The sequence below is a fragment of the Xiphophorus hellerii genome, chromosome 4 (assembly GCF_003331165.1).
Source record: "Xiphophorus hellerii strain 12219 chromosome 4, Xiphophorus_hellerii-4.1, whole genome shotgun sequence".
In the NCBI taxonomy this organism is placed as follows: Eukaryota; Metazoa; Chordata; class Actinopteri; order Cyprinodontiformes; family Poeciliidae; genus Xiphophorus; species Xiphophorus hellerii.
The window spans coordinates 24049649-24064533 of NC_045675.1; the positions used below are offsets into that span (position 1 = coordinate 24049649).

At 41.3% G+C, this 14885-nt stretch overlaps 1 protein-coding gene and 1 long non-coding RNA gene across 3 annotated transcripts; one reads left to right on the plus strand and one right to left on the minus strand.

Annotated features, from left to right (window-relative positions):
* Nucleotides 1–999: 999 nt before the first annotated feature.
* On the minus strand, nt 1000–11254 carry leo1 (LEO1 homolog, Paf1/RNA polymerase II complex component). 2 transcript variants are annotated; one of them, XM_032561356.1, is made up of 14 exons: nt 11133–11254; nt 9801–9946; nt 9276–9556; nt 7902–8110; nt 7555–7659; nt 7369–7463; nt 7097–7245; nt 6918–7002; nt 6734–6828; nt 5922–6056; nt 3790–3925; nt 1778–1970; nt 1603–1700; nt 1000–1302 (listed from the first exon to the last, which is right to left on the minus strand). In XM_032561356.1, exons 1-14 carry the CDS (start codon nt 11188–11190, stop codon nt 1189–1191), a joined length of 1899 nt encoding a protein of 632 aa, XP_032417247.1. In that variant the 5' UTR covers nt 11191–11254; the 3' UTR covers nt 1000–1188. The 2 variants fall into 2 exon arrangements, with proteins under 2 accessions (XP_032417247.1, XP_032417246.1); XM_032561355.1 differs by having other exon boundaries at nt 9801–9949; nt 11133–11253.
* A 3066-nt stretch (nt 11255–14320) lies between these two features.
* LOC116718983 (uncharacterized) lies at nt 14321–14842 on the plus strand. The gene is made up of 2 exons (XR_004339043.1): nt 14321–14453; nt 14685–14842. It is a non-coding gene; the product is annotated as an uncharacterized LOC116718983 (long non-coding RNA).
* Nucleotides 14843–14885: the final 43 nt, after the last annotated feature.

A 14885-nucleotide genomic window follows, 5' to 3' on the forward strand; every position in this document is an offset into this window, starting at 1 on the left:
AATACTTTTACATTAAAAACATCAACTTGATAAAGGTAAGACAGCAATGTTTTTTCAGAAACCCAATGTCATCTACTCTGGGAAAGAGAAGATGGAGTCACATGATCAAAACGTGATAAAGGCCACAGTTCAGGCGTCATGGGTTATCCTGCTGATACATTTTAAGGTTGCTGGAGGTCATACTGACCACTTTTGCTTATCTCCGTTGTCTTCATGTTATGCATTCTTCATATATTTTGCAATGATTGCTGCAGTTCTTTTTGCCCTGAAAAGCTCCCATGGTTCAGTGCGGCTGCTTTCTCTCTGCTCTCAGCCAGTCGAGGCAGCGGCGTCGCTCGTTCTCAACCTCGTTCTGCTTCTCACATTTTTTGGTGAACTGTTTTGAGAAACTTTTGTTGTGAATCGGTGCTTTTTACAAATAAACCAAGTTAATTTTCTATGAGCTGCATGTAGATCTCTGCTGGCTTGGCATTATTCAAAATGAATGAGCTAAAGCAGAATCCAGGCCCTGGATAATAACATTTAATGTTCAACTGGATGTTTACAGTAAACTGTATTCTTAATGTTTTTATTTGTAAGAAAATGAATACTAGGAAGGGTGATTTAGTAACAGTGGAACAAAATGTATTTTCTCTACCAGCGCTACACTCTCTCATCTTCAAATCTCAAATCCAAAAATGCCCTTCGAGCTTCGCAGTTTCTTGTAAAACCACATTGTCGAGTCCCTTTGCTCAAGGGTCAGTTTCGTCTGTGGAAGCCGCACATACTTCCAGGACAAAACCAGCAGAGCATTTACTAAAACTAAATTAGCAGTCGCAGCTTCTAGGTTCATTCGATCCGCTCCTCGTCGAGCTAACGGCGTGCCGTCTAATGAAGGTTTTTGTTTGTTGTCTGGAAGCTGAACTTAACATTATGTTTTCTAATCTCACAACAGCCGTGTGATTCAATGCATGATTCATAATGCAAAAATAAAAACAAGCGGAGGCTTCCCGGGGAAGCTTCGGTTGCATAAGACGACCGTTTATTTCTCACCTCTCTGCTGTACAGAAAATAAACAAACTAACACACACACACCCACAGATCATAAGAAAATATACAAAACATGGCTATTTATACGCCAGATGGACTGACCACTGATGATACAGTGGAAAAGGTAAAAAAAAAAAAAAAAAAATTAAAAAAAAAAAACTATTCATCGTCCTCATCCTCCTCCTCTTCGTCACTGATGACATACTTCTTAGCCTTTTTAGTGGTCGTTTCTTCATCGTCTTCTGCCTTCCTCTTGCCTGATCCCTCGCCCTCCTGAGAACAACAGAGGATAAGAAGAGATTACAGAGCTGACGGCAGAAGACGTTCAGTCTGGCTTTCCAGCGATTTCCGTTTATCACGCCAAGCTGTGTGTTTTGTTTGACACCGTCTTCTCTTGATTTGAGGAAAAACACCGCTGCGGGATGTAAACAAACACGCACGCACTTCGGAACAGTCAGGACTTCCTGTCCGGTTCAGTTCACATCAGGATAAGTGGAAAAGGTTGGCGGTTTACCGTCCACAGTGTGCTACCTCACACTGCCCCCTGCCTGTCCACCGGGGCGCTGCGCCTACCTCGTCACTGTCCAGCTTCTTGGCCTTCATCAGCCTTTGGGCTCTGTCATCATCAGAGCCTTCGTCGCTGTCCGATGAGTAGATCCTCGCTCGCTCCTCTGGAATGAAGATGGGGGAATTGTTAAGAACGAATATCGACGAGAGACAATGAACAGAAGAAAACGAGTGCGGCTACCTCTCAGGCCTCCTCCTCCCTTGTATTTACTCTTGATGGCCGCCAGGCTGATGGCCTCCTCGCCCTCCTCCTCGTCGTCGTAGCGGTCGGGCTCCAGGTAGCTGCTGCTCAGGCCCCTCTGGTGCTGCTTCTCCCTCATCCTCCTCTGCTGGGACTCTCTGCGGATCGACGCCCGCAGACGCTCCTCCTCTTTCTGCCGATACAGACATCGGACGCAATTAGAAGATTTCATCACCAACAAAAAAGGAACAAAAAGGAAAAGGAACAATTGAACAGCAGGTTAAGGCCTCAAAATTTGAAACGACAGATGTGACTCCAGTTGCAAAAGCTTTACTTTATTTTTTAAAGACTTGTTTTTACTATTTTCAATTCTCAAATTAGACAATAATTGTTCACATTTTTTTCAATAAAGTGTTTTCTTTTTTCTAGATAAAATTATTTACAAGAAGTCCTGTGTTTATGTTTGGGGAATGTTAGATATTTATGCCTTCATATGGAGGAATGCTTACCAAAATCAGAGGACGGCTTCAAAAATTACAAATCCAAGCTCCACCTCACCGTATCATGTCGAAATTCCACAGTTTAGCTCAATTGTTCAGATTTTTCTGTCAGTTTCCAGATTGCTTTCACGTCAAAGTAAAATATTTTAAGAGTATTTGCAATGAGCTAGTAATAGGCCTTTATTATTCCGTATAATATAATAAAACTCAATAGAAGGTATTTAAGAATCAAGAGAATGAAAGCAGAAAGGATCTGCAAAATAAAACAAAACTTTTTCTCAACATTTTCCCTCTTCATTAGTATTTTTAATACAGTGGTCTTAATAATTTGGGGGGGGGGGGGGGATGCTGACCTGTAGTTAAAGTTTTCTAATTTCATTTAGATCCTTTTTTCTCTAGAAATCTGGCATATAAGCTCCTGCTGCTGGAGATAAGTTGAAGTATCTAGATGTTATTTTAAAAAAATGTGAAAGCATTGTTTACATATTTTATTTTTTTAAATTCAGGCTTCGGTCTTTTTAAAATTTCAGTGTATAGGGTCTAAAACTTATAAATGCGTTTCCTATTCCCCACATTTATACCTGAAACATGCTTCACCAAGGAAAGCACCTTGTTTTCTCTCCATTTTCATTTCTAAGCCAGCAACAACCAAATATGCAATAGACGCATATGTACCATAAGTAACTTAAGCATATGGGAAATGTTTAGATTGTTTGCAATGGGGCTCAATTGGGCAATTATGGGCAGTAATTATCATACCTGCAGTAGATTAGTTGCTCATGGAGGCTAAAGTTCTGGTATTCAGAGCAAATATTTTATAAAACTTCAACCCACATCACATTTACTCAGCCTGCGGTGGATTTCAGTACAAAACAAAACGATACACTCAAAGATATCAGTTCCCTTTATAAATCTAAAAGTATCCCTGTAAGACGTCACTGGTTTAGTAAAGGGGCCCTCCTGCCAGCCCGGTCTGCTTTGGCTTGGAAAAAATAAATTCTTGTGAACCAAATCTTGTTCTCAGGATTCCTTCGCTTGAATAAGCTGTTCCTCTGAACAAAAGCTGCTTTGCTGACTCTGTCTAATGGTAACAATGCTGTTTACTGAGAAACAACAGGCGATAAGCCACATGTTACGATAATTGTCAGGAACACACTCTGACACGCTGACTGAGGATTCACCCACTGAGGCTCCTCCTGACCAGCCGACCCCCACAGGGCGCATTCAGGCAACAAAACTTTACGCGACGCCATCAGTCGGGCTTGTTCGGGTTGACCGCGGATCCCCGTCCAGTCTCGGTGTTGATGCCGACAGTTTAAATTTCGCTGACAGCTGCTTGACCTCGTTACGTAAGTGCGGCAGGTTATGCCTTTATGTAACCCAGTACGATGCTTATCAGCAACCGGCCTTATGCAAACCCCTTCAGCCTCAGCTGAGACAAAAGGATTCCACAAAGAAAGGTCAACATAAAAAAGGAAAGACAGAGATGGACAGAATGCCAGCGAGCATTACTTTGATCATTTCGTTGCGCTGTGACTCGGGATCTCTTCCAGCCATGGGGAGGATTCTGATCTTCTGCGTCTTTGAGCAGCGGTCGGCCAGAGACAGTGTCATCTTCCTGTGGGTGGCGCTGTCTGTGGAGTGGGGTCTGGAGACGCACAAGAAAAACACAATAAATGGTAGCACTGAACGTGGATAGTGATGTTTATTGGAGTTGACATTTTCTAAACTAGAATAACTTTAACAACACCAAACAAACAAACAAACAAAAAAAAAATCTAAAGGAAACTTTCAGATGTTTCATTTTGGATCTTTATTCACCATCATAACAACCCAGTTCAAACTACTTTTTGTGAAATTTGTATTATCAAAGATGTAGCACACATTTTGTACTTTCTAGGAAACCTTTAATCACCAGGCTTCGAAGAACCTGGTACTATCTTCTGTAAAGTAATCTGTAATGACCAGAGTGTGTCAGGTTATGATGCACCTCATCATATGGGCTGGATTCTCTAAATTACGCCTGGGTGTTCCAGGAAAATTCCTGAAAAGTCCCTTAAAAGTTCTGGGAGGAATGGGAAATTTTGAGGTTTCTTGACCATTTAGATTTGGAAAGGTATTTTCTAAGCGCAGAGCACAGACCTCAAAGTTTCAAGAAGTTACATGCCCCTAACGGAAAAGTATCCAAGAAAGTTCTTGAAAGTGAAATGTTAAGATAAGCAACAAAAGTATTGATACCCCTGGCAGATTTAGTCTTTATTTCAACTAAAAGGTGAGATGGGAACAAAAGATGACAAAACAATGTAACAGAAAAAGTTCAATTGGCATCACAGCAACCAAAGCCTTCTTCTTCTCCACTGGTATTTTGACTATTTTCAGCAATGACGTCCAAGTGTGTGAGCTTGTCAGGCCTCCTTGCCATCACCCTAATCTCCAGATCTCTCCACATAGTCTTAATCAAATTGAAGTTGGAGGAGCCCAGTCAGAGTCAAACATGTTGGTAAAATTTAAAGGTTACTTTAAAGTTAAATAAGCCAGAGGTATGACTAATGTTGGGTTTAGCTTTAAGTTCTGGAATTTAACTCCTACGTTATAAAATGTACCGCACGAGTTTAAGTCCGAAAAGAAGGCTTTAACTTCTGAAATTACGTTTCCAAATTCTGTACATTTCTGAACACAAGTTAAAAAGATGAGATCTAGAAAAGTACCATAAACATTGATCTAGATTATCAGTCCTTCAGAAGAAGATACTCTTAACATGTTTGTTCCTCAAACTTTCCTCAACTCTGCTCCAAAACCGTCTTTCGTTTCTGATAAAAGAGTTATGGGTATCAGGCTTACAAGTTTCCAAGAGAACAATAACAGTAATGATTGTCTGATAAAACTAATCTGTAAGTTTCTGTGCATAACCTCTACATTTCTGAAAAGTGCCACAAATGCTCTGAAAAAGTGTCGCATCAGTAAATGTACGGTATGTAAATTATGGAAAGCAGTCTCTAAGATCCAGAAAATAACCTTCGACGTCTGGTACCTTGAAAACTCCGATTCTTGGAAAGTTATGGGAACATATTGTGTGGCTTGCCCGTCTGTTTCAATCAATTCAGCTCAAAGATAACCTAAACATTGTTTTCTTTACACTAAAGGAACAATCTTGTAAATTAAAACATCTTCCAAGTGAGAGAGAACATTACTCCAAACAGTTGGCACTCTGGGAACAGCTTTGGCTCTAATCTTCCCAATAATCCATATTTTAATGTTCAGTGTGGGAGCCGGCTGGGTCGAGGCACACTAAACCAGGTCTGGACGACGGCTGACCGCACTCGTGTGTTCTGAGAAGACAGAACATTCAGGTGGGCTTGAGGGGGCAGTAAGAGGCTTAAATGGCTCTTATTGAGCGAAACCTGCCCAGCTTGTACAAGGTGATCCAGAGACTTACAGCATAGAGTACATTTCTGAATAATCCCTGATTGTTGTTGTTTTTTTTATTGGCACACTGACGCTTGTTTACTGCTTGTTCTGCTGTCAGAGAGCCAGACGCAACAGGGTTATCTCCAACTACTCATTCTGTGCTGCTCAAAAAAAAAAAAAAAAAGAGAGAGAGAGTGTGAGAGATTTCAGTCCTGAGTGCAACGATTGCACGGTACCTGAAGGTGAGTTTGGTTTTGAACACAGCCTGTCCCTGCAGTCCCGTTCCCTGTCGGATGAACAGGTGGTTGTGGTCTCCCTGGAGAGGAGCTTTGTACACGTCAAACACCTCGTTGCCCAGGTGGAGGGACATGCTGCGGTGAGAACGGGACGCTTAAAAAAAACACGTCAAACACAGATAACACCACGACGGAAAAGCTGCAGCATGTTACTTCTATTAAAAAAAATATGTTTTTACATACTTGACATATTGCTATGTCACAGTGTAATATTAGATAGATAGTCTGTGGAAAAACTTTTTAAAAAATCACGCTCATATGCCTCCTCCAAGCGCTACTATTGCCCTCTAAAGAAATGCGCCGCTCCCGGGAGGAGGAGGAATGCCTTAGCGCTGTCAATCATCCTTCAGTATTCGCTACTCAGTGTTCTAATGGAAGAGAAACAACTCCGTAAACCGTTTATCCGCCATCATCCTCACTAGCCTGAACGTTCGTGGCAGACTCTGCAATCAGAAAGAAAGTGCAGAGAGCAGAGGGTGAATGGGATGAGCAGCGCATGCATGAGGGTGACTGACAGCGCTGAGACGCTCCTCCTGGATCTGACTTATTGTTTCTAGTTAGCAGTGGGAGAAGACAGAGAAGCTTGGTTTTTCACACACAACCTGTTTCATACCACACTGTTTTGACATGGTGACAGTTTCAATAAATAAGTAAAATAAAATAAAAAAATTTTTAAGTTACATACTGCAGCTTTAAGCTGGCTGTAATGCATTAGCACACACACACACACACACGCCCACATGCCCACACACCTGCCATCAGACCACTTGACAATACGCGCGTTGCTCTCTCGTGTTTCGTTGCCCTCCTCGTCTCGTTTCACTCTCCACCTGATCGTGTTTTCCACCTGTGGTGGGATAAAAGGAACATAAAAGAACAAACATTCAGCTACAATAACAAAAATGTCTGTTTTATTTTGATTCAGCAAAGACGTGCCTTAAGTTTGAGTCTGGTCCGTCCCTCCTCATCCAGCATTTCTTCATCCTCAAACTCATCCTCGTAGTATTGAGGATCAAAGGGTCTATGAAAGGAAAAACTCCAAATAAATCTCTTTTTTCTTGTTTAACATGTTCGACCATCTCCAGTGTTCATTTCTACATTTTGGGGGTTCTGACCTGGGCTCCACTGACAGGAAGTTGGGTAGCTTGACAAAATAAAGGTCTGACCCCAGGTCTGTGCTCACTTTGGGGATCTCCACTTCTATGCGCGTTTCAGGCGCAGGCTCCTCCTCCGCCTGCTCCCCCTCCAAGCCGTCCTCTCCATCCTTTGCAGAGGCAAACACGCAAACACACACACACACACACACAGTAGGATTCAATGCAGAGTGAGGCTTCTACGACTAGATCAAGAAGAAAAAATAAATAACCAAATGAGAACAGATGGATACCAGAGGCTGCCCCGGGGTCGGTGGCTTCTCTGCGTCGCTGTCCGAAGAAATGTCGTCAGCTTCTCCAAACAGATCGTCCGCAGCCGCTTTTGTTGCTGCAGATTCAGAGGGTAGTATAAACCACATTGAAAAAAAAAAAGGAGCAACAAAATGTCAGATCTAATGGGGAGGAGGAACATTCCCTACGTTTCTTTGAGTCACCGTCGCTGTCTGAATCTGAATCCGACGCGGCTTTGGGTTTGGTTTTCTGTCTGATGAAGTCATCTTCACTGTCGCTGCCCTTTGCAGACTCTGCAACAAATGAGATCCAGGGCATGTGAAGGAAAAACAAAGCACATGTTTCACTGAAGGAAGGCTTGTGATCACACCCGAAAGGTCAAGCCAAGAACTTCGTCTCGTATTAACCACAAGATAAAATAATCACATTGAACAGTAATCTGCAAAAAAAAAACGTTTAAAGATTAGCGCGCCATCGCCTCGCGATCTGCTTCACGTGCCTCGGCCCTTTCATCTTCAGAACCACGGGACGGTACCTGGCTTCCTGGTCTGCGGCCCGTCGTCGTCAGAGTTCTCCCTGTCCTCGTCGGAGTAGTGACGCTTCTCCTCCTCGTCCTCAGACTGGTCGCTCTTGGCGCCGCCTTCCCACTTCTCGTCGTCAGACTGGTTCTCCCGGCCCGAAGCGTCCCCGTCGGAGTGAGGGGTGCCCAGCCCCGACTGCGGAGTCCCGGGATCGCTGTGCATGCTGGTCCCAAAACACAACGAAGGCAGTCAAGGACGGCTTAACAACAAACATTCCCAAAATGGTGTAATAAGGTCATGTTTGTAATTCCCTTCAAGCTTTACAGTTATGTAAAAAAGTTAGCACCAATTAAATAAATTTTCACATATTTCAATGCTTTTGTTTCTATCTCTGGGAAAAAAGTAGCAATTATTATATTAATTAAATATAAAACACGTGTTTCCTAAAAGAGGAAAAGTTAGGACACCATTAAATGGCTAGCTCAAGTCTCTGACATCATTCTGAAGAAACTTCACCCTCTTCACTTCCAGCTCTGAGATCCTTGAACAGTTTCGATCTGGGCTTTGACTAGGCCGAGGACTTTCCATTTCTTCCTTCACAGCCAGACCTGGATGGATACACTGGTATGTTTTGCGTCATGTTCATATTGCAGACCCTCACATTTTCTGCTTGGGGAAAATGTGAAGTCGATGAAGTCTACATGGAAGACTTCATAGAGGATGGTACGATGGTGACTGCCCTGGTCCTGCTTCGTCCCCCAAACCATGACGCTTCAAATTGTTTGGAGTCCTCTGTATAAGCTCTTATGCTCCAACAAACTGTCCTCATTTTTTCAGATGACTTGTCTGGTCCCAACAGCCATCATCCGCATGATAAGAAAATGTCATAATTCACTTGTCACAAATTTTACCAACCAGATTTTTTTTTTTCTGGCTGATACCAATTCATACTTTTTTTTAAGTCAAATTCTATTTTCTTAATACAACAATGTATAAAAATGAGCTGCAGGTGTTGTTTTTGAATCCGACAGAAAATAAAAGACTTTACAGCAAATGTAAGGTTTGCTTCAAAGCATACGTCCCTGACAAAGGACAATTTTGTTCACAGAGACTACGTAATTCATCTTATTTGTTGTTTCTGGAGTTTTGTTTATTCATTTTGGACATTTAAAATGTCTTACAGTCCCAGTGTTAAATATTCATTAGGATTTAAAGTTTATTGATCTTTGAGAATGTGCTGAATTATTATGCCATTACCATTATTTTCACATTATTACTTGAAAATGGTCTCAAATCAACAATGTTATCATTTATCGCAATAACTTCAGGGACAACTTATCGTCCAGCAACATTTGTCATCGTGACACAGTGCTGGTCGTATCCCATACCTTCTGTCTGAACGAACGCTGCCCCTCTCAGAACGAGGGCTCCCGCCACCGGACATCCCGCTGCTCGCCGGGCTCCCTCCGTCTGACCGGTTCCCTGCGTCTTCATCGTCCTCGTCCTCCTCTCGCTGGTCGTGCTCCGACCCGCTGTGCTGCTCTGCGTCCGAGTGATCGTTCTCCCCCTGGTCAGAGTGGATGCTGGCGTCCGACTGGTTCCCAGAGCGTTCCGACTGGTTATCGCTGCCACTGCGCTGCTCGTCCTCGCTGTCATCGCCGAACAGCTCCTGTAAGGCGGGAGGGGGAGGTCGCACTTTCCTTCACTTTTGATGCAAATTAACGCTACCTGCATTTTATTTATTTATTTTTTTTGAAGGCAGCTTTTTATCCAATAAAGCTATCTGTGGGTAAACTCCTATGCAACTGATAAGTCTGAAACAGTAACAATAACAATTTGATTTGTCACAGCATGAAACTGAGATGGAAACTTTTTAAAAGAGAAATTTTGCGACTGCATAGAAGGGTGCCAACCTTGTTCATGCTCGGCTTCCCTGCCTCCTGCCCTTCATCATCGTCGTCGTCATCATCCCGCTCCCTCTCACTGTCGCTGCCTGAGGCGTTGCTGGCAGATCGAGGTCTCTCCTGCTCCGAGTCTGATCCAGAGCCGAAGTTGGACTCTGCTATGCCATAAAAGAAAACAAATTTTTATTATTGAAGCGTGGCACAAGAGATGCACCAATCAGGCTTTTCAGGACAAAATGTGGGCTTCAGGTTTTGTCCTGTCGATTCCAAGTCTGACCAGATTAATTTTCAAGAATTAGTAGGAGTGACAGAGAAAAAAAATGCTGTAGATTCTTTGTTAAAGTTCATAGTTATGAAAAGAAGTAATACCAAAATTATCTCAACAATCTTGGGATACCATATTAAAGAATACGACTTTATTTACCTGGTCTTAAGATAAAGTGTTGGTTGATGCAGTTAAAGCCAAAAGACTGAAGAGAACCTTTGTTATAATTGTTTAATTCATTTATGAGTTAAATATAGAAAACTACAATCATATCTTGGCTTCTCGTGTCTTCTGATAGATAGATAGATAGATAGATAGATAGATAGATAGATAGATAGATAGATAGATAGATAGATAGCATTTATTGTCATTGAACAGAATTCAATGAAATTTCCATTGCAGCTCCCGTGCAAAGGGTCAAATATATACAGTAAAAATAAGCAAACACGCAATAATAATAATAACAATATATACAACTAAATTAACTAAAGGCACTCAACCATCCAAAGAAGTAGCAGCAGGTCCAATTATGGCAAAGTACAGATAATGTGACAGTGCAAAATGCAGAACAATATGACTGTGTGGGGGTGGGGGATATATATGTATGATCCAACCAAAACAGATGGCATTCATGTTGCATGCTTGCATAAACTTAGCTCTGATTAGTGTTTGGAGACTGACCGCTGTGTTTCACAAAACCGATCAGAAATCAGCGCTGTGAGTTAATGCTTTAGCAAATGAAGAGTTAAAATATTTTTGATCTCAGGTGTTTAATGGAATAAACTACGTAGCCCGTTCGTGGACACCGGAGAAAAAAAAATAGAAATCATGGCCACGACTTGTTTAAGTTTCAGTGTTAAAGTTTGTTTTTTTTTCTCTCTCCGATGTCTTCAGACATGTCCCCGTAAAAAAACAGACAAATATAAATCACGTTGATTAACGTCTCATGCACAGAGAGCCGCGTTTAACTTCCACGTTTACAGGTCAGTCATCACGCTCACATTCTGATGGTCACGTCGCAAAAAATATTTACATTTCCTAAAGAGACAACTGTACAACCCAACACATTTCAGTACCTCTTTGATCGTTGTCGCTGTCTCCATCACTGCCGAATAGCTCACCCCGGTCCGCCATTTCTTCCAAACTGTTGGAAGCTCAGATCTTCAGGAAGTGATCACCGAGCAGCAGGAAGTGTTTTACTTCCGGGTCACAACCACGCTGTCGTAGTAAGGCATGTCGGACGGTAGGAGGCGGTATTGGACACGATAGCAGGACTTTTGCCGTGAAAGATTCAACTTCTTCAGATGATACTGACGCCGTTTCTCTATTTATAGGTTTTCTTATTATCCTGTTCTTTTGAGAACAAATAAAATAGTAGTAATAAATAAGTAAATAAACTAAAATGTCAAGATGGAGATATATACAGTATGTGGCTCAACTCCACAGTGTGTAAATGTAATATAATTAAGTCAGCTATACATATAATCCTCCATTATTCTCATGTACACTTTATTGTCACTGTAACTTTACATTTATTTATACCTTAAATGAGCATCTCCATTTATTCACAATGTTCCAGAGTTCCAGTTTCACTAGAGAGCTGCAGAAAATATCTCATGTAAACTGAGAATGCACATCTGTATGATGGAATTCAGGAAAATATGTTTATTCAACACTTCACAAATGAGGACTAATATAATAGCTACGATTTGGAGATGTATATTTACATTTATATGTTAGGGGTGCACTGATTCATAAACCAGACGATTTATTGACCAGTTGATTTATGGGCCCGATTTTCTTCCTTTTTTTTTTTTTTTTGATCGGTAATCTGCCGGTACTTACATGTGAAACTGATCTTATCCACCAGATCTTATCTATCTCAGCAAAAGTCTAAAAATCAACCACTGTCCTCCTCTTCTCTCCCATGACAGAGGTTTGACTGATAGACTGGTCCATCTGGTCATGTATGCACATTTGCAGTTTAACAACAGTCACGCCATTGTTACCGACTCAGCTACTTTCTTGCAATATTTAGCAACATTCAGACAAATTAATTGGTACAAAATAGCAGGTTTTTTAAAAATCGGTAATTGGCGATTGGCCAGAAAACTGCAATCATGCATATGTATATAAATCCAAAACATAGATAACATTACCAAGTCAGTATCCGATCGAGATTAAGACGAATACTTTAGTTTCATATTCATATTCAACATTTTAAATATTTACAAAATAGTCAAAAGAAATTTAAATATTTATATATTTGAAAAAATTTCTAAATAAATAATCAAACGTCAGAAATATAGTCACGTTTGTGTATATTTTACATTTGCCATATATAAATAAATGACTATATGCCTCTTTAAATTTAATTTAATTTAATTTAATTTAATTTAATTTAATTTAATTTAATTTTATTTAATTTAATTTTATTTTATTTTATTTTGTGTGAGGGCGGGACAAGTTACGCCATTGGTTTACGTGCTTACCTGTTGGCCAGAGACCTTACACAGACAAAATCACAAGGATCAAGATTAGAGAAGCAAAATGACGGAAGCGTACAGATACATTCAAAAGTAAAGAAAAACACGTTTCGGTACATCTAATTTATAAATGCCAGTGTCAGCAACGTCAGCAAGGAGGTGGTGGAGTCATGCTTTGGGCCAAAATCATGGGGAGAGAATCATTGGTCGGTTCCTTCAGAGGTCCTGAAGGTGTGAAAATGACCTCAGCAAAGTATATAGACTTTCTGACTGATCACTTTCTTTCATGGTTCAAAAAGAAGAGCTGCACCTTCCGTAGCAAAATCGTCTTCATGCATGACAATTCACCATCTCATGCTGCAAGGAATACCACTGTGTCATTGGTTGCTATGGGCATAAAAGGGGAGAAACTCATGGTGTGGTCACCATCCTCCTCTGACCTCAACCCTATTGAGAACCTTTGGAGTTTCCTCAAGCAGAAGATCTGAGGGTGGAATGCAGTTCATATCAAAACAGCAGCTCTAGGAAGATATTCTGACATCCTGCAAAGAAATTCAAGCAGAAACTTTCCACAAACTCACAAGTTCAATGGATGCAAGAATTGTGCAGGTGATATCAAAGAAGGGGTCCTATGTTACACCACGGAATAAATGGTAAAAGCAAAGGCGAAATATTTATTTAATTAACTTCTTACTGATTATCTTTTATGAGCGGGGCTGTCTATGTGGTGTGCTGATGTATTTGCCTTCTGTCAATTGCATCCTCTCTCTCCCATCTGTTTGTCTAAAAATGTATCAAGAGTTTTGATGTTAACATGTAACTCGGTCTGTTAAGAAGTTTTTGATTGAAATAAATTTTGATTCTAGTGCATGTGACCACTTAATGCTGCACATTCAAATAATGACCATTTGCAGTTCTTTATAATCCATAAAATGTTTAGAAAATCTGCTGTGCATAATAATTTGGAACAGTGCATTTTGAGTTTTTTATTTTTGAAAAAAATGTGTTCTCATGGGGAGCTTTGTTCAGTAAAATTTGCTTTATACTGTAATAGTTCATGACTTGAAAATTATACTGACCGTCATTTGCATTGACCATTTAAGAAAATCTGAGAACAGGAAGAAACCTCCAGCAGAACCAGAACCACCACCGGCTCAGTCCAGCAGCCATCAATACTTGCGTTTCCATTCACCGTAAAATTATGCAAATTGGAATAAAAAAATAAATAAATTAGCTTTAATGAAACAAGATAATTTCAGAAAAACTCGTTTTTCTACAGAAAGTTTTTGCTCTAATATGAGATGTTTTTCACCTGTACCAAAATTCACAAAACTACTATTGAAACATTTTTCACATCACACAAGTCACATGATCAACAACAGGATGTTACTGCTGGCAGAAGCGACAAAGACGACGACAGGAAGTGGGATGAGGATTTTAATGATTCATTGTGTGAACAAACTTTTGACTGCAGTCGTCTTGCAATTCTCTGCAGGCAAATATTTTATCTGCTGGGCAAGAAAACTAACTTCAGAATCAGTATCAGTTATTTACAAATTAAAAAAGAAAGCTGCAGTGTTTCCATAGCAACCCAGCATATCCAAACTTTTAGATTTGACCCAGAGTTTTTTCCAGGTGTTGTCTGGAGGCGTTGCCAGCAACCAGTACATCTGTAAAGCTCTGGCTATCGTCGCCAAGGTGACCGGGTTGCGGCTGCGCTGCCCTCCGGCCTGGTTCTGCACCCACAATGGAGCGATGGTCGCCTGGTGAGTTCTGGTGACCTGGCTGCGGTTGGAAACGAGTCCAGTTCACCTGAGGCGTTTGGTTTCCTCCCCGCAGGAACAGAGTGGAGCGTCTGAGGGAAGGAACCGGGATCCTGGCGCCGGAGGTGGAGGTCAGCTACGAGCCCAGGTCAGTCAGAACCAGAACCAGTTCACGTTCTGGTCAGGGTTTCACTTCCTCTCATTCATATTTTAAAGAAAGAGCTGTTGACAGCAGATTTTGGGATCATAAAATAACCAGTACATTCTACCGTACCGACCCGGTTCCTGCTGTACCGACCCGGTTCGTGCTGTTAGCGGATCAAACCCTCAGACTGACATGAGCTGCAGGTTCTGACCTGTTCTGCTGGTTCTGCTGCAGAGCTCCGCTGGGCGTGGACATCACAGCCGAGGTGAGGGACGCCGCCATCAGGCCACCGCCCATCCGGATCAAGCTCCCAGCCTGACCGGCAGAACTCCCTCTATCCAAACTGTGCAGATATGACATGTTTATTTATTAATAAAGTATTTTAATATGAAGTTTTATGACTTATTTAAAGGAATCTGATCAGAAAGGAATAAC

Coding starts and splice junctions, on each gene's coding strand:
- leo1 (XM_032561355.1), bottom strand. CDS start 11,190: ATGGCGGACCGGGGTGAGCTATTCGGCAGTGATGGAGACAGCGACAAC. Junction 7,464..7,554: donor CGACGGTGACTCAAAGAAAC/GTAGGGAATGTT, acceptor CTGAATCTGCAG/CAACAAAAGCGGCTGCGGAC. Junction 1,701..1,777: donor GGGAGGAGGAGGCCTGAGAG/GTAGCCGCACTC, acceptor TCTTCATTCCAG/AGGAGCGAGCGAGGATCTAC.